The sequence below is a fragment of the Opisthocomus hoazin genome, chromosome 9, assembly GCF_030867145.1.
Source record: "Opisthocomus hoazin isolate bOpiHoa1 chromosome 9, bOpiHoa1.hap1, whole genome shotgun sequence".
NCBI classification, from domain to species: Eukaryota; Metazoa; Chordata; class Aves; order Opisthocomiformes; family Opisthocomidae; genus Opisthocomus; species Opisthocomus hoazin.
In genome coordinates this window covers 36255037-36274734 of record NC_134422.1, presented here as the reverse complement: position 1 = coordinate 36274734, position 19698 = coordinate 36255037, and the positions used below count along the sequence as shown (strand labels likewise).

Here is a 19698-nt window from a genome sequence, read left to right as displayed (position 1 = left end):
GGCGGGGGGAATATTCATTGTGCCTTGAGTCACCAGAACATCTGTCCCAAGAACTGGTTTCCCTGTAACTTAGAAGCAGCCTGCACTGCCTTACGCTACTAGGAGGAGAAAAACCACAAGGCTTTTAATCTAGCACTAAGCATTTTTGGTTTGCAAGCGCTGCCTACTTGTCTCACTTCATCACAAAGTAGAATGAAGACCAGCACATAAAGGATTATCTCCAGGACAGTAGGTTCCTTCTGGAAATCCATAAGCAACACGTAGGCGAAGAGCAACAGGAAAGCGATGTAGAAGATGACATTCCAGGAGAAGACCACGAAGGGGGAGGTGAAGAAAGATACATAATACAAGAAGAGTTTCTTACTCTTCTCCACAGGTTTTTTCCTGAGGAATTAAAAGAAGGAAAAGGTCTCAAAGCATAGTTTTTATGCCTGGAAACATTTGTGCTCTTCATCAAAGTGAAAATGAGAAAGGTGCAAAGTCTATCACAGGACATTACTTTAAAGGTAATGCCATTCTGCATCTACTGACTTCAGGAGTGTAAGTAAATTGGCACATCTTAGCTTCAGATCAGAGTGAGGACACGATCTGTCAAAAGCCCATTCAGCCATTAAATATCTTTATCTGAGAGTGATTGATCACTGGAACAGGTTCCTCAGCATGGCTGTGGAGTCTCCATCCCTAGAGATGCTCAAAACCCAACCGGACAGAGTCCTGGGCAACCTGCTCTATCTGACCCCACTTACAGCAGGGGGTTGGACTGGATGATCTCCTGAAGTCCCTTCCAGCCTGAAATGCCTTATGATTCTAGAATTAATTGACTTGCTCTACTTCTACTAATGAAAAGCCAGCTGATTACCTGAAGGAGATGAAACCACACCCTATTAAAGGGAAAAAGAACAGACACAGTATAATCTTCCAGTTCTTAGTATCCCTTGATATCTGTCCATACCACTGCTTGGAAAGGAAATTCTGCAGGGAAGAAGAAAATATCCTCGTTTGTTCTAACAGCAACAAAATAACCTAGCAATGTTATCAGAGGACATTTGATTCAGTAAAAAAAAAACCAAAACTTGGAGATTTCAATAAAAATCACTGTGATTCCTGTTTCAACAATACAAAAAGATTTCTGCATCAGTTACTGTGTGCTGGTTCATTAGTCCAGCCTCCCTCCAGTCTACATGACGAGGAGTTCAAAATGGGTCTGAGCAGAACTTGACCTGATCTACAAGGCACTTTACACCGGGCAGTACATCCACACTGTGCATACACCGGAGCTGTGCCAAGGGAGAAGTCACTTCAGGCAGTCTTTACCATCCGGCTCATTACGATTTACAGCTCAAATCAAGTCTTCCCCTCCTGACTTCACATTTGTGGGCAAATCAGTCACCTCCTATCTCAAGAAGGGGAGCCACACACCCTGTCCCCCACCAACCACAGCCAGTGCTCTCTGGGATGCATTTCACAGCACTGCAGGCACTGATGATGCGAGCATGCTGCAGGACACAGCTACACTCCGGCTGTGCAAAGCTCAGTGTTCACAAGGCTGGGAAACCTTGCCCGGAGGCTCTCACTTTCACGAGCACAGCAGCTGAGCATTGGCCTTTCACAGACTGTTCACGTGGATGCAGCATTTCCACAGCAAGAATATTCACTTTTTTTAAAGCTACCCAGATCACAAGAGTTACAGAAATCTGTGCATCTTCTTTTCACTGACATTACCTGCACCCCTGGCTGTGCAATGAACTGCTGGTCCTTAGCTTCCACTGCTAGCTCCAGACAATTGCTCCCTCCCCAGGCTTCACAGGAATAAGTCAGCAGCTCCTCAGCTAGATCTTCATCACTGCTGTAGCACTCGGTGAACAGCTCTGGAAGAAACAAGCAGCCTCACACTGAGCTCCAAATTCAGCCTCAATTTCCCACCAGCTTGGGTACAATTGTCTTCCGTGACTTCCAAAGCATAATATTTGTCATATTAAAGCATGCAGATACAAGGACTCTTCCACATTTTCAGCATGAAAAAACGTGTACGTCGCTTTACAACCCCACTTGCACGTATTAAGCTTTCACACAGAATTCATTCTGGATTGAAAACTGTAGATCAGCTCAGAGACAGCATTAAGGTGAGTTCTGCACTAAAAAATTGAGGAAAAATATTAACTTCTACTCAAATGACTCAGTACATCCACTTGTTACATTTTTTTTCATTCATTTAGCGCTTTCTGAATGACTTACAGTCAGTCTCAATTGTCCCAAGTTCACAGTAGGGTTAAACAAGTGCAGAATATGATGCTTTTTCACTAGGAAACAAATTGCAGGCTTAGTTGTTCTAGCAGGGCTGTGAGCATCTTATTCTGCCCACAGACTTTTGCCACTAACAACCACGTAGAGCAAAACATTATTTCTCCTTCCAGCTCTGGACGTTTCCCACTCGAAGGTAGTTCTGTTGGTGTACCTGTGAGAGTGCAACAAGGCAATGTCCCGAAGAGCAATCCAGCCTCCTATGAAACACACCAGCCTTCACTAGAAGCTCTTCTCTTCAACAGCACATTCTCCCAGGCATTTCATAAACTGCTGTTACCATAACTGCGAGGACACACATGTACAGCAATACTTTCGGCTGGTATTGCCACATACACTGCAACATGCAGATAGATCTCGATAGACAGGCTTCAGTGAGACCTGTTCACTTCTCAGTGTCTGGCTAAAAAATCAGGCCTGAGGGATGTAGATACCTTGAAGAAAGTCTATTTAAACAGTTTTCACCCTGTGAAGTAGGAGATACTTTCTGGTAACAAATAAGATATTTTCAATGTGGCCTTGTGCCACTCCTTAGTGGATAGTGAAATAGCTTTGTAGTCATTCTGACACCAAGACAAATAAAAACAAAGCTAGAAGACCAACAGGTCAGTCTAGTTTCCGTTAGCCCCAGAAAAAGAACAAACATGGTCTGGTTTTAGGAGCAATAAAACAATACCCATCTGTAGAGATTTTCAAGATATGGCTAAATGAAGCCACGACTAAATTGATTTAGTCATGGTGGTAACACCACTTCAATGAGAAGATCAGACTAGAGGCCTCCTGAACCCCTTCCCAGCAATATTTCTATGGGTTCGCTGTTCAGCGTGCAGTGCCATTACACCTTAACTGTCACCTCATTGGATTTATGGAGATGACAGCAGACTGCTAGGCAGCAATGCAGTTAGAGATCCACTGTTTTCTGCGTCGGGCAACAGAACAACGCTATAGCCTGTAACAAAGGCCCAGAGGCAACAGAGTAATGTGTTTCCCTCCAAGTTATGGAACCAAGGTCCTGCTCCACAGGGTGCACCACAGGTAAGCGTGAATTTTAAGTTGTGTGTGCTACAAATTAATCCCTGCCCTGGTATCTGCCAGCTGTGCTGGCTTTCCTTTGCATGTTTCTCTGAATAATTTTCAGGACAACAAGACATGGAGGAAACAGCAGCACTATTGCTCAGGAAACGGAAGTCCTAAAAAAACCAAAAAAGTACATCCCTCTGCTCTCCTGTCACCCGTTAACCCTCTAAATACGAAACTATTGGTCACTCCAGCCCATGAGATGCAGGGCTTAATTCTGAATTATTGACAGTCCTTGCAACAGGAGAAACTGAAGGTCATACAAAGGAAAAAAAATAACTGAGCTAGATCTGCATTCTCAATAAGCAACAGCATTGCTTGTCATCTTAGAATCCAGAAGGTATGTGATTTTGCAGTTCAGAATACAGTAATTCAATCCACTTGTTACCTGGAATTTATTCTCACTCCCCAAAAGTAGCAGCAAATTTGAAGGCTGGCATTTCTCAAGCTGAATATTACCAGCACTCACACAGAAAGCTTCCCTTATTTTACATTCTCCTGCCTGTTTCTGGGCACCCTTTTTCAGCCTTGCCATTAGAGCTAGGTAGCTTCTCTTCCCAATAAAAGATATACTCTACTCAAAAAAAAAACCCCACAACACCCACTTTTGGAGGCAAGCTGTTCAGACAGGACATACAGTTTCTCCTGAGAACAGATGGTATGGAAGAGATTTCCAAGCAGTAAGAACACATTTCGACATTAAATGGAAGCATTTAATGTTGGATATCTAGTTTTCTAAATAAAGCTTTCTTTCTGCTTCCTTTTGAGATGTCATTTCTTTTCTTTACAAATCAGGCTGGGTTTCTGGGCAACATTTCAGGCAAATTAAATGAATTACCTTGCCTTGTATTCCGGTGAACAAAACCAGCAGTTAACAGTTTTGCTTTGCACAAAGTAAAAACACCCCTATGCAACCACTGCTACACATCAGACCTAAAGATCATTAAAAAAAGTAATGTTCCAAGAAAGGAAACAATTTCCTGATCTCTGACCCTTTCTATTAGATTTCTCAAGGGCTTGAAGGCACTCACCTACTGCTCTTGTCTCATACTCATTAGCGAGTTCTTCAGACTCACCAGCAGCATTTATATCATTCTTCACCTTCGCCATGCTTTTCAGGAGCTTACTGGCCCCGAGGGCTGCCAAAGTGCAACCTCTGGTCTATGGAGAGAGAGTTTAGTCTTAGAAAGACCTCTGCAAAGGGAGTGTGATATATTCATTAAAACTTACCACCTTATTTTGCAGTTGCTCAGTTCCCAGTCAAGACTGGCAAATGAAGATCCAGTTACACAAAACACGCAGCAATCTGGTGTGATAACTTTTGTGACTGGTCTGAAAAGTTATTGTGTTTAATAGCTATATATCAGCTTTGCATGTGTGGCTGAAGATTCACAAAAGAGGGTCTGCTTTGTCATGAGCTACAAGCATTTCCACTGTCCACCAGCAGTCTGGACCAGCTGGGTGTATCCCATAAAAAACATCCACATGTACAGGGAAGGAGGACTCTGTTTCAGACACAAAGGCCAACGTGAGCAGGAGCATCCACTGCTTTTTCTCGCATTAGCCTCACATTTACAGCTTGTGAATTATGTATTTGATACAATCATCATTAAATGTACTTTATGATCAAAATTAGAAATGGATTTCAATCAAATACCTGGGTAAGAACACATCCATATTGTGGAACAGGTGGGAGTTCAGCATCACATGAGAACATACAACTATAGGTAAATGCTAGCTGGACTGCAGACTCACACATGACATTAGGAAAGGAAAGTATGAAATCCACACCCAAACACAAAATGGGTACTATTAAACCTACTTACAGAGTCATCTAGCAATTACCTCTTGTGATTTTGAGTTTGAAGATGGACCAAGAGCCTTCAAAGGCCAACAAACCAAAGACAAGGAACACCACTGTGCTGTTTGCAAAGAGGATAAAGGAGAAATCAACTTACTTGCTCCCAGATGACTTTAGACAACTCTTTCTTGTTCTGAAGAACTGACCAAATAAACAGAGCTTGCAATGGATGCCTTGTGATAGGGCACTCTTCCTGAAAGAAAGAGCAGCAACAACTCAGATATAAGCCCACTAAACTGTTTTCAACCGGAACAAATCCTAGCCTGCCACACTCCTGGTTTTGTATTTTCTTCCTTATACAGCCAGCCCAATGATCCCCTCTCTTGACTATCTGGCACTTGTCACACAGTAATGCAATTTAGTTCATATTTATATTAAAGCCTTTTATTTCCCTATTTTGTGTGGAAGAATCAGCCTCCCTGTTTTTCCTAAAGTGGGCATTTAAAGGACATTTAGGTCAAAGTCACATTCTGCTTTAACCTGTGCAGTTCAGATAGTCTCATTCACAGCTTGACTTTGTGTTTAGAAAACACAGATCAACATCTTCTAAAAGGACACTAACTTATACCAATATTCCTTTTGTGTTTAAGCAAGACCCCAAGCTTCACAAAAACTTAAACAGAAAGGAATTTCTATACCACCAACCTCTTTGCATTAGAGTAGTTAGCACCTAAGCATGGCAAAGCCATCACAAAATGACTCCTGAAAAACAAAAGTTTTAAGAACCACAAGCTTCAGTGGAAACTCTCAAAGCTAACCAGCATTTTCAAACCACGCTTGCCCTGAATGCCCCATGTGTTGCATTGCACCTCTGAAGTCACTAACTGATTTCAAAAAAGTTTCCTATCTGATGCCTGAGCTCCAGTTTTGAAACTCAGATCTGGATCTAATGTTTGGACCTACTATGCTGTGATAAATAAGAAGTCTGGTTCTACCTGGCAATGAAATAAAGTCTAGAAGGTGCTTGACACCCACGCAGCAATCAAGGTTTAAGATACAAGACGCTGTACCAAGACATAAAAGTCCAAATTTCTCATGATCAGTTAGCATCTCTGTGCTGGACTCTGATCTTATATTGGTATAAATTACAGGCATAACTATAGGATTGATTGCTCTAACAGAAAATATTTTAACTCAATGTTCAAACTGACCCATTTTTCTCATAGTTAAATGAACCTTACATGCATTTGCAAAATAGAACAGTATGTTAAATGTAAAATAAGGTTGAGACTGTCAAAGCAAATCCTGCTACACCAGAAACAAAACAAAAATTTTTTTTTTCCTTTCAGGGGATGCACAGTGGAATCAAGGTTTTCACCACTTACTGAAAGATGTATCTCCATCTCATCTTTGCTATTTTTCTCTTCTTTTTTGAGACCCCTTCGGAAGTCTTCAACCATCTTCCACACAAATGTGAGGAGTGCATCATTATAGGAGTTCTTTGCGATCTGCAGGTTCTTGAACACCAGGCTGCTGAAGTTGTTGGTGTACAGTTCTCTAAGGACCTCTGTGGTAAGGAACTTCCTCAGATTCAAGCCATTTTCCAGGAAGAGACGGACAAATTTGGGCCTGTCTTTTACTAGAGCTGTGAACATGACATCCTGCAGGTCAGCAGACTAGGAAGAAATGGAAAATCAAATGTCAGGGAGCACATGAGACATTACCTAAGGGCCTGACACACGTGGCTAACAGCCACATTTTCCTTCATGTTGCCACATTTTTATCAGAAGCAGTTTCTTCTGTATGCAGTTGCCTTTGTTGCATGGCCTAGAGTACTTCTGGCACAGACAGATAACCTGTGGAATCAGTGATGACAGTGCAAGCAGGAATAGACACTCCTACTTATCACAGAGGTTGGGGTGCTGAGACAGTGGCTGCTGTTAAGATGTCTCTTTTCCTACTGCTCCCCTGACCGATGTCACTGTACTCAGATAGAAGTGATCTGTACCTCCCAGTTTCGATCGTTGGTGAAGATCTCGTCACTGGCCAGGTCCAACTGGTTCCACTCCAGCAAGAGCTTCAGCTGCCCATTCCAGTTATCTCTGTCATGCTCATTAGTGCTGAAAGCTGCAGAAGAGGAACAATCTTCTAGGTAAAAGACCAGAGACAGAATAGCTTCTTGGCATACTTATTCATCTCCACTTTTCACACTCTACCTGACAAGACTCCTATCAAGTGTCTTTCCCCAGACTCATGCGCATCTTCCTGACTGGGTTTCAGAGGATGCTGGAGGCATAGAGACATATGTATGGTCCAACACAGCCCACAAGTGAGCTGCTAGGAGCACCTCATCAACCAAAATCAGCACAGCACTTCCTTCAGGCTCCTCAGTGTCCTGCATCCTCTACACAAAATAAATTCTGCAGGATTATGAATGGGGTCTTACACAAGAAATGTCATGAGAAGCTGCAACGTTCAGGGGCTTTGTCCATGCACAGACAGGAAGATGAGGTCTGCCAAACCACTTCCACTAGGTACAAGCTCTGCTATGCTGGAGCAGTAGAGCACCCATGTCTGAATTACAGCAGAGAGTCACTAGGGTTGCTTGGCCTCTTGACTGACTCCCTGTCGTGTTGCATACTTGTGTGCTACACTCAGAGATGCTATCCCTAGCATCCCCAAAGCTCTGCTGATTATCCGGGCTGAGTTTCAATTTCACTCACTCTAACAGATTCCATAATTCTGCTGTAGTTTGTCCACATCACTGCAGATGAAGACAAGCTCCACACTGTGGCAGGAGCTTAAACTCTAGAGAGCTGGCACTACTGTCAGGAAGGATGTTCTAGAAAATGAATAGCCATCTTTTTCCACCTATTAAAAAAACCCCAACAATAAACAATTACTTGCCTTTGTACAGAGCAAAAGAAATGGCATTGCTCACAATTTCATCTCCAGCTTCTTCTATTTTGATAACTGTCAGTAAATGAGGGTTCTCAAGGACTTCTTTGATCTACAAAAAGGAAAAGTTCCATTTCAAAGCAATCTAGGCTGTTTAGTAGCTGATCTCCCACCGCATGTTTAAAATAAATTTCTCAACACTTCACAGCTAAGCTGCTTCTCAGTCTTATTTCCACATACAGTTAAAATGTAATCAAGTCCAGACAGAAGTAGATAATTATTTATTTTAAAGTCACAAAAGTACAAGATTAATTATCCTCTGAACACAGAGCATATAACTGTGAGTCCCCCTATGCAGAGCATCATAACCAAAAAGATATAATCTCAGTAATTAGAAATTACTCATAAAGTAAAAACAGATTATGACAGTGCAAGTTTCAACAAATGACTAGCAGCTTATTAGAGAACACTGTTTCCACCTCCTTGTGCTTTGTCAGAAACAGAGAGCATTTCTCACATAGCCGAGCCTTATAGAGTTACTTTCTTTCTAGCACATAGGAAACAAATAATCGCATCCATTCTTGACTGAAGGATGAGGTACCCTCCAAGGCAGCTCAGTCTGTGTGTGCGAAGCTGTGAAGAGTGGAGCCAAGCGACCAAACAGGGAAAACTACCTTCAGAAGTCCAACACTGCCAAGTGCAGAGCTCCTTCTGGAATCCAAAGGCTTATGGTCTGCTCAGAGAGCAATTCTTCCTCTTCAGGTTTGGACACCACAGACCCCAGGATCAACGTGCAAGTTCAGACTCAGTTTCTATAGGACTGTCTCTGCAAAAGGCCATGCCCTATTCCTGCCCTTTTTCCTGTAAACTGCTTATTACAGAAGTAGAAAATTGTTGAGGCTGGAGGATAGCTCTGGAGATCTAGTCCAAGCCTGCTGCTCAATATAGGACCAAGTGGAGCGGGTTGCCCAGTGGAACTTGCAGGTTGCCCCATGGACTAGTTCTGCCAAGCTCTGAGCAAGAGTTTTGACCCAGGCCTTACCAGGAACAACGGCTCCTTAAATTTCAATAGCAGAAGCTTTGTTTAGTTTATAACAAAGAAAATACACACAGAAGGTCAAGTGTTTGAATTGCTTTCCAGGGCCTGCAAACAACTTGCAGTGGTACATTCATAAGAAGAAAAAAAAAAAAAAAAAAGTTGAAGGGGAGGGAGTGGAAAGCTGAGAGAAGGGGCCTTAAATGAACAGGAAACAATCTAACATTTTCCATTCCCCATTACGAACATCAACTGAGATTTGAATATGCAATCACTACCTGCTCCCCACTGTGAGCCTGGGCCCGAGATAATTAACCAAGAGAGGAGAAAAGAATCAGACCCCAGTATAAAGCATTGGGCAGTTAATTGAGAAAATCAAGTTAATGGATTGTTCACTGTGCTGAAGTGCTGTTGGAAGTAAGATTTCTGAAAAGTAACAGCACATTAACATTTTTATGGAGCTCCACTTTCTTCTGTCCCTATGAAGAACAGAGGTATATCTAAAACAGGGTCCATCCAAAGGTCAGATAATCAGAGAGCTACAAGAGTTTCCAGAGATTGTCCCAAGCAGCACAAGATAGCAGATGCTCTCCTTACTTCTGCAGTTTTCCCAATCTCCAAAACACACTCTTGTAATAAACAGTTACACATGGGATGACAACAGTGACTACATCCTGAAGGCTCTACCTCTGGTCAAAGAAGCAAAGAAAAACAAAAGATTCATTTGCTGGTGTATGTACAGTGCTGAACCTTCAGCTGCATCCCATGAAGACGGTACTAGTAAGTCAACACTAACAGAGTCCCAGTGCAGACGGTGCAGGGATGCTGCTGTGGTGAAATACTGACCGAGCAGGCCTCTAGTCCTAAACGTCCCACTCCTAGTCTGTAAGGGAAATCTGCCCTGCCCAATATCTTAAGGGATGCAGAAGTAAAGACAATAAATTTTGGAACAAATAAGAGAATCCTGAAGTAGAATCACTACGATTTAAAAGTCCATGGGGTAGCAGCGATAACCCTTTTGTCTCTGAGCAATCCAGCAGGATTTAGCTGCGTGAAGCCTGATTTGTCAAATGTCCAACTTCTCCACCTTCACAAAGCACACAAGGGAATTGCAACCCCAAACAGCACATCAGCTAAGAGACATCCAGCAGCCAGTGCTCCAGAGGAATCACAAGCATCCAGAGAGCATACAGTTAGAAAACATCAGGCCTTAGCTATCCTGTGTCTAGTCATGCCCCCTTTCCAAAAAGATTGCAGTCCCCCACTGCTTTTGTTCCAATTCCTATAAGCTATAAGAGTGTGGAATTTTTCTTTTTTAAATCCTCATGGATACATCATGGCAAGGAACCCTGTACATCCTACAGGTATCATGAGACAGCAACATCCCTGGTTTGGAAGTCACTAGCTGCTCCTGATCTCGTTTCCTCTACACCCTTCTCCAATTTTCAGCCTCACTAGCTCCCTGCAGTAGCACACACTTACCCATTTGATCCAGCTTTCAGTCTCCTCTTCTGAGAGCCGTGAAATGGTGCGAGGCAGATACCTGAGCAAGCTCTCCTTGACACATGAAGAAGCAAGAGTGCCTTCTGCCTCCATCAGACTGGCAATAACATCAGCAATACGGCCAGAGCCTTCCACCACAACACAGGGAATCTTACTCTTGATGGCCACATTGATAGACTAGGGATCCAAAGAGCGAGAGGTGATCAATTCAAGCATGACTCTGTTATTAGAGACCACTGTTCGTTCAGAAAGCCTAAAGGTTTTAGGTTTGACTTGAGTAAAACAGAAGCCCATGGCTCAGAGCAGTATTTTCTTTACTACCCACTGATACCTTACCAATGCCAACTCTTTAAAACAGCATTCATCTAATGACAGAGAGCTGTGAAGAGCCCCATAGAAACTGAGGGACAGACACCACCATCTGCTAAATTTTAGAGTTGATTAGGAATCACGAAAATTGCCAAGTGGAAATGGCATTAAGGACACATTACAACACTGCCTAGCTACAGTCACTGCTGTTTTATGGCACAGCATTCCTCAAGCAACATCACAGCTGGATACAAGGGCTCTGGTTTTATTTGCTGGAGATGCAAGCAGCAGTTTTTTACACAGAGATCACTTCTGTAGCATCATGAGAATATTGAACTCTGATGATACTGAACGTCTCCAAATAGGTACTTATGTGAATTTTCACATAGCAATGTTGTACATGGCTTATCAGCAAGAAAAAAGAAAAAAGGTGTTGAAATAATGATGGAAGGACCATTAGGCCTCCTGTTGCAAAGACCACAACAGGACACAATTATTTAATTTGCATCACTACCATTGAGAACACAGTCACCAGAATAGAAGCTGCCTGCCAGAAATTTGTGCAAAAGGAGTCACTGCGAGTTATGCTTAACCACTGCAAAGACAGAACATCTACTAACTATGCGAAGATACTGTTTCATGAGAACAAAAAAATCAACTTGGAGTTATCAAAACTGAGCACGTTACTCCTGTCAGTCAGACAATGGGACTATGACAAAAGCAAGACATTTTTTTCTTGGCAACTAGATCAAAGTGGTTTCCTTAAAAAGGCCCCAGATAAAGTGAATGTTTTACATTACAGGGAGTTCAGAACAAAAGCTTGAAACAGTTTTATTTCTCCTCTGGTAAAGCTTATTCCCATCATCATGCATGAGTCACAAAAGCCGAGAAAAAGGGAGTCTTTCCTCACCAACACCACTAAGATCAAGGCATGGCAAGGACATACGTCCACAGCATGGAACCTGCTGCGTCACTTTGGGCTGATCAAAGACTATTTCCTCCTTAAGAAGATGACTTCACCTACAAATGATCAAGAAGGCAGACACAAATGTGTCTGTGTACTAGTAACACCAATAAATAGCCAAGAGACTGGCATGAACCCTTAACTGAGCTATCATCCAGTTACTTTTCAGAGGAACTTCTTGTCAGGAATTACACATTTGATTTAACAAGGTTTTTATTCATTCTGATTAGACAGCTAGCAAGTCTGTTACATATTATTTCTTAACAGTGGCTTTGAGCACTCCATAATACATCTGTAATCACAAGGCTGCACAAGCAACTACACTGCATGGCATAAAGAAACAGCTCCTTCAGTGAGGGACAAATCCTCTCTTAAATATTGTTAATTTGGAACTAAAAAAGGAGAGATGGACTTATTAATGGACATATTAAACACATCACTTTCAGCAAAGCTTTGCTCTAAAACCTGAATGGATGCTTTAGCTTCATCTTAGGACCTCTGATTAAGACATTGAGCTCTGCATCTGTATTCATTTACAATCTACCTGCGGACAAAGCTAAAATTAATCATGTGAATGGAACCAAAACAACCAGGAAACATACAGGAAGGCTGGGGTACCGATCTGAAATTTCACAGAGCGGCTCAAACTAATTGATTAATGTCAGCAATGAAGTGGTAACAGAGACTGTGCTTTGAATTCACATTGTTTGTCATTCTGATGGGCAAACTAGTTTGATTAGCCTCATTATTAAAAGCATAGCTCTGGTCAGAACAGGTAGTACCAAGATCATCTCTTCAAAAGAGGTAATTGTAAATACCACCCTACTTCAATTTTACCAACTCAAACACTGATGTACTCCATTCATTGTATGCCACCATTTTGAAAACCCAGCCATTTTCCCAGCTTCTTCTCAAGACCCTTCAAGCCCATGCTACGTCAGCTCTTCTTGCTGTTAGTCAGACCCATCTCATCCTCGCTGTTACTGTTCCCTTCCCACACAGCCTGACTGCACATCCCTTCACTTTGAATTCCTTGATGCCGGGTCCCTTTGCTCCCTCAGTCCCAGCCTCCCTGCTCAGGCCACTCATCATCATTCATGCAAGGTGAAGGGGGAAGTAACAATTCTGTCATTTAACACTGAGAGATCTAGAAATCATCTCTTTCTCCGTTCCTGAAGTGTTACTTAGGCATCCTGTTTCAAGAAATTTCTTTCTTCTTCCTCAGCTCTACGTTCCTTTCATCCTCTTCCTACCTATCATCTTTTGAAGATGATGCCTACTTCCTCCCCTTCTAGGGGCCAGAGTCAGCAGAGCCCTCCTGCCTTGCTCAGCTGTGTAGATTTAGATTAGGTGAAGCCCACAGTTCTCGCAGGCAGCCATCACATGTCAGTTCAAGCAAGCTCCGAGCTGGAGTATCTCCAGCACAAGCCGATCTCCCCTGTATATTACAAGTAAGCACTGATCTCCACTGAGCATGGGCAAGCCAAGTTTTCCCAAACCAAAGCTTCGGCAAATTTGTACAAAAAGGATCAAGAGCTACATGGCTGACAAAGGCTCTTCTGATTGCTATTCAAACGAACACAAGAAACCAACGTTTTTGTGCTGGATTTGTTATGGAAGAACTGAGACAACTGAACTGTCCCAGCCAAAAGTTATCCAGGATGCCAGCCTGTGGTAGAAATTCTGCACAGAAAATTTTAACTGAAGCAAAATTCATAAACTTAAATGCCATTGCAAGCAAGATTTTTCTACAGCAAGTCCTGGGCAAGCTTCAGCAAATAATAGGGCTGTCTACTTTATTATGTTGCTTGTGGAGTAATTTGTCTTAAATATTACAGCAATGTCCTCACCGTCACTCCTGGAAATAAGTAAAAGAAACTTACTTTCAAAGTCTCTTTCCCTCCACCTTGGGCAAAACACACAATTGGAATCTTCCCACCATAATTAGATTCTGTGAAATGTGCCAAAAGAAAAAGGGAAAAAGATTCAACCCGTCAATGCACTTCGAACAACTTATTTCTCCTGAGTACAATGCAGAATTTCCAAGTAGTTCATGCAGACACTCTGATACTCACTTACTGCTGATTTTGCCAAATCTATTAACAGCTTTTCCTGTTTTTAATGAAAAGTCAGTTTTGGCTAACATTCTGCATAGCTGGCTTCAGACACTCTTCTCCAGCAGATGCTTTATTCCTCCTAACAGTCATAATTTTTACTACCTCTGAAGCCCCAAAAACATGTGATTTTATTGTATTTACCTACTGCTTTGACCATTTTGAGTCTAGGTACAAGGTTCCTATCACAAGTTGAAGATTCAGAACCTCTCACTTCACATTTTCAATTGTAAAGGAAAACTAAGAATGCAGTAACTCTAGGAGCTAGTGTTTAAGAGACATACCAGATTCCACAAATATTCTGGGAGCTTCATCACATCTAAAGGCAAGTATGCTTCAGCTGAGGTACACAGTAAGAAAACCACCAAACAAAAAAATCCAGACAAAAACCTTTCACTTTGCTGACAAAGCTTTTGTTTTTTTTGGTTTTTTTTTTTCCATTTTGACAAAGAAGGGGCTGGAAGAAATTATTTAGGAGCAGGTTGCAGATGGATCAATCACCCTCACAAATGAATATTTTGGGAAAAGCCTAATTTCAGCTCCTGTGTAGTTGTGCTTCAGTTACCCGGAATTCAGTGCCAGGTGGGCAATACGTAGAAGGGTCAGCTTCCAACAGATAGCCCAGCAGGAAAAGAGGGAAGGGCTGCATGACTGAAACAGATCATTTGCTGTGTCCTGCAAAGGACTATTGTCACATACAGAAAGGAAGATGAGGGGAGGGATATTGCTCTGAGAACCCTGGTTATTCCTGAAAGTGCTTAAGATGCAATGCAGTTATCACATCCCTTCCAGCTCAGCATCAAAGGGGTGCTACCACTACTCTTGTTCCCACAAAAGTCACTGTGCCTCAGCCCCAAAGCACGCAAGGACTACAGAGAAGGAGGTCTGCAACCTGATGCCAACACCTACCTGGGATAACCTGCTCTGAAATGTACTTTTCCAGCTGCATTCGTACTTTTGCCTCTATTGTTGGGTGCCCATGGGTGCCATTATCAACCAGTAAGAGATGAGTGTGATTATTATCCAGGCAATAGAGGGGGTCTCTCTTGAGATCATCCATTATGTAGTGGGCCAAGTAGCACCCCTAGAAGCACAAGCACACTGTTTTACAGATAGATCCAAGAGCAGAGCACACACAAGCCCTTAAGGATACGCCAGTGACAGCTGAACCCTTAGCCACCAGCTATTCCTCATTAGTTCGGAATCTGAATTTCCCAACTCAGGACAGCACTCATGGCAGTCCCAAAGCAGCAAAAGACAGCGAGAGAAACCCCATACAAGAGCACAGCATAAATATTTGCAGAGAAACTTTTTCTTTACAAGCGCAGCTTGATTTGAAGTGATCCTCTCTTAACCTTACCTCAGCCAATGGAACAGTGCAAGTTATTTGCAACGGCGTAGTCCTTTCAGAAATCCTGTTAGGCCATGTATGCTTCCTTCAGGCACCAGAAACATTACATCTGTGGCAAACTTGCTTTCAACCCCTCACAGAGCCACAGAAATTTTTAGGTTGGAAGGAACGTCTTGAGATGATCTAGCTCAACCCTCAAACCTCCTTAGAGCCCTCAGTAAGCTAAACTGTTTTTCTTTATCTAGCAGGATGTTTTATAGACAAATTCTATAACATCTAGTGGACAAAAGACAAAGGTATCTGACAGATAGGACAATAGTATTGATAAGCAAGATCCGTAACAGCAGTAGCAGCTATGATTTGTCTTATCTCAAGGGAATCCCCACTACAGCCTGCTGTGAAGGGATTTCACAGCAGCTAGAATAGCCATGGAAGAGATTATTCCCTAACACTCTGCCATATATGAAACTAGCACAGCTGAACTTCCACACAGACATGCTAAGCCCCCCACCAAAATTGTCCCCATCAGGCCTGATACACACAACCATCCTGAACATGAAAACACTGCGGTTCTCTCCTGTTCTGGGAAGCACACCTGCTGTTTTGTCTCACTGCTACATGCACTGAGGAAAAGCTGGTCCCAGGTTGAATTATTTAAGACACAGTAGACCAGGCTAAGTAGACATACGTGCTTCTACACAAGCATTGCACTGGAGAGCATTCTGCTGAGCTCTACTTCAGCAGAACACACATGCAGAGCTTGACTGGCCACTCAAATCAGTCATCACATGGCTGATAGCATCAGCCTAGCACAGATGCTGTTACTGCTGAGACCAGTGGTCTGTCAGGGATGTAATCTGTATGATTGACAGCTGACCCTCCTCTTTGTTTCCCCACTAGCCCGTACACATTTCTTACGTTATCATCACCGCTGCGAATCAGACTTTCTCGGTTGGAGATCATGCCCCAGGCTGCTATGCCAATAGCCACCACGTTCTCCTCTGAGCTCCGACTGATGGTGTTGTCTCTGACCACTTCCCCGATGTACTTCATCAGACCATAATGTGTGCCTCCGGTGAAAATCCAGGCCCCTGGGAACAACATGCAATAACCTGGGAGGATGTTGTGGAATAGCCGTCCTTCTAATGCACTACATTTAAGATACAACAACCCAGTCCCCTCTCACAACCTTTCTTCATAAGAGGCACTTGTTCGTCAGTTAAACACAGATGATATGCCAGACAACTTACATTATCATGGGCATCCTGATGACTAGCTCTCAACCCTCTTACTTCCAAACTGTTAGGTCATATTTGCCCCAAGTGCATCAGTCAATCATAAACAAACTGAATGCTCTGCTTCCTTGACGACTCTTCGAGCTGCCACTTCTCCAAAAGTACTATGCAGCAGTAAAATAATACAGACATATATGCGGGTCTTTACCTTTGGACTGGGCAATGTAGATCAGCCTGCTGAATATCTTGCGCATCCGGGGCTTGAGTGCAAAGTTCTTTGCACCCCCAGTGACAGAGATGACAAGGTTAGGGGTTTTCAAGTGCCAGTGCTGTGTCATGAGATCATAGAGTGTTTCGGAGTCTGTGTCGCATGACAAACGGATGTACTTGGGTGAGAGAAAAACAAGAGAAACAAATATAGCAAGACATAAATAGTGATAGCTGGGAACAGACCAGGAATTGCATTTTCTTCTCCAATATAGACTCTCATTCCAACAGCCAGTAGACAAAGTGTGAAGTTATGAAGAAGTGGAGCTTAAGTCTTTATTACTTCCTCTAAACATCCTCCTTCTAGAAACAGGCACCCATTACTGGGACTGGCAAGGTCCTCTCCTCCCTTGATATGTCAGTGCTCAAGTCTGGAAATAAGGCACAGTCCTACTGCAAGCAGAACACAAGTGCTCGTGTCAGACCAGTGCATAGTGAAAAACAGAGCTGCTGGCCGTATGATCTCCCAGCTCCACCATTTCCAGGTTCAGCCCTGAAACTGCAACCTGCATCTCCAGCACGCTCATCAGGCGGGTCAGGAAGCAGTGCAGTGCCCAGGTTGCACTACCACGTTCTGCCACGCACATCTTAAATTTGGAAGAAGCTAAATTGCGTAGCCCCAGAAATATGATTTTTGCCATTACTACTAAACGTCCACAGGCTTTGTACTGAACTGAGAGTGCAGATTCTCAGGATCTCCTTGGTCTGAGTCAAGTATAGCTGCGATAGCAGTCGTCTAGCAGTGTAATAACTATTGTCTACATTCGATTAGCTTTAGGATGTAACAGTAACAAATACTTATTCTGTGGAGATTGAACAATTTATGACCAGAATAAAAGGTGGCATGGAAGAATGCAGACACCAAATGACAGAGGTCCCAGTCTGTAAAAACAAATCACAATAGCCAATAATGGTCACTATTTGAGTGCAACCCTGTGAATCGGGTAGAACTGTTTTTAGAAATAACAAATACAACCAGAAGAACTGTATCATTCAGAACAACTAAAAAGAAAAAGCATAAGCAGACTGTCTTGAGAGAAATCTATAGAAAGAACTCCAAGCACACCGGGACCAAAGAGGATGGAATTCACATGATCAGTACTGAAACTGTACCTTCAAAGACCTCAGGAGTCGGCATAAAGCCTCCAAACACTCCTTCCACTAGAGGAAGGCAAGAGCACTGACCTTGGGATTCAGAGGAACATTGGAAGGATGAACAAAGCACCAAGCAAGTTTACAGTACAACAATATGAACTGTAACAAAGCTGCTTGCAGCTTGGATTACAGATTAGTGGTAGCATTGTTGGAAGTGGACTACTTATAATTACAGTCTTATTTGATTACACTAATTAAAGCCTTCATTTGACTAGCTACAAATTCCAGGATCCATGAGCATGGTGTCCCTATCATAACTTAAAATGCTGTTACAGGTGTATGTTAACACGTAACAGCTTTATCAAACTTGTAGTAAAGCTTGAACACTGTACAAGGATGACAAAGCACACTAGAAAAACTGGCTTCAGATGGACCTACCATCTCTCCTTTTATATAAAAAGCTCTCTGGCTTTTTTGGTATGTTATTTAAGAGCCCCTGTGCAATTTTATCACTGTTAGTAGTTTAGCATGATGGTACTTTTGGAAGACACTCATAGCTATATAATCCATACCAGGGGATGAAACAGAGTAACTTGGACCTGAATCATAGTGGATTTTGTACAGATTGCCCAGTATTCACAGGAAAGAAAAAACAAGGAATTAGTTTGAGGAAGAAATGTCCTATCTTGAGAGAAAGAACATATTCATCTGTTCCAGGATGGGTTCCCAGTAGTGGTTATTGTGTCTGGCTCAGAACAGCACATCACAGAGGAAGGCTAGCAGGCTCCAACAGCTACGCGGGAGAGCTAAGGGACTCTGACAGCTTCTGCTCTCAGAAGCACCAGCCACATGAAGCCTTGGGTGTTTTTCAGAAGGTAACCCGTAGGAGAAGGAAGTCTGCCAGAAACATTAACTGCTCCACTGAGCAGGTAAGCCGTCCCCATAGCAAATCTTGTTAGCTCTGGAGTTAGAAGGCATTTCTCCTAAACCCTACTGAAAACACAAAGTACCTTGTGTCTGTATGACGACCTTTGTTCTATTGACAGTTAAGGTTTCCACAGTTCAGTGACTTGTTTTCATCTACACCACTCGTTTTCACCTATACAGAGCAAATACCAAACGAAAGATGCTGAAGCTGACTTGCCCGTACAGCTTACCTCATTCTCTCATACATCATCATGGTGTATAATTGTAAGCACACTTCCGTTACACCTAAGTTTCATTCAATGTACCACCTGGCACTTGGCACCTCTAGAGTCCTTTTGAGGCTCTACTCAAGCCGGTGAACCCCTCGGTTCAGCCACTTATTTTCTCCGAGGTACAACGGTGCCATCTCCTGGTACAAATGGCTGGTGCACCCCAACCATCACTGAGCCAACCCTCCAACACAGGCGGTGGCAAGTGTTTTGGTAGCTGAACTCAGAAAGGTACTCGAGAAAAGCATTTTTTCAGATTGAGGGCTACCAGAATATAAAATACAGCAACTGCAATGTCCTTGGATGTTACAGGACCTGAGCGACACTGCAAAATAAGACAGTGCAAACAGGACTTATTAAATGTAGATATTTTATTGGTCTGTTCACATCTAATATTTCTGCTCAGGAGTTTTTAGGGCTCGCCCATCCTACGAAGTACAACGTAGGGTATAAAAATTCCCATCCCTCATTGATAATAGTCTGCAACTTGTAAGTTACCTTGGGTCTGAAGTTCTCCCCACTGTGCACAAGACCAAGAGAAAACAGTGTGC

General features: G+C 42.8%; 1 protein-coding gene across 1 annotated transcript in view; it reads right to left on the bottom strand.

The window, feature by feature from the left end:
- Positions 1-19698, bottom strand: part of TRPM8 (transient receptor potential cation channel subfamily M member 8) — a 51739-nt gene that overhangs the window by 19573 nt on the left and 12468 nt on the right. Inside the window, exons 5-17 of the mRNA XM_009932448.2 lie at positions 16798-16975; positions 16273-16445; positions 14913-15087; positions 13773-13840; positions 10596-10793; positions 8087-8189; positions 7188-7306; positions 6565-6855; positions 5337-5432; positions 4410-4539; positions 1723-1868; positions 860-972; positions 168-384 (exon numbers count right to left, since the gene is read on the bottom strand). Coding sequence (XP_009930750.2) covers positions 168-384; positions 860-972; positions 1723-1868; positions 4410-4539; positions 5337-5432; positions 6565-6855; positions 7188-7306; positions 8087-8189; positions 10596-10793; positions 13773-13840; positions 14913-15087; positions 16273-16445; positions 16798-16975 — 2007 coding nt within the window. The remainder of the gene's footprint in view (positions 1-167; positions 385-859; positions 973-1722; positions 1869-4409; positions 4540-5336; positions 5433-6564; positions 6856-7187; positions 7307-8086; positions 8190-10595; positions 10794-13772; positions 13841-14912; positions 15088-16272; positions 16446-16797; positions 16976-19698) is intronic.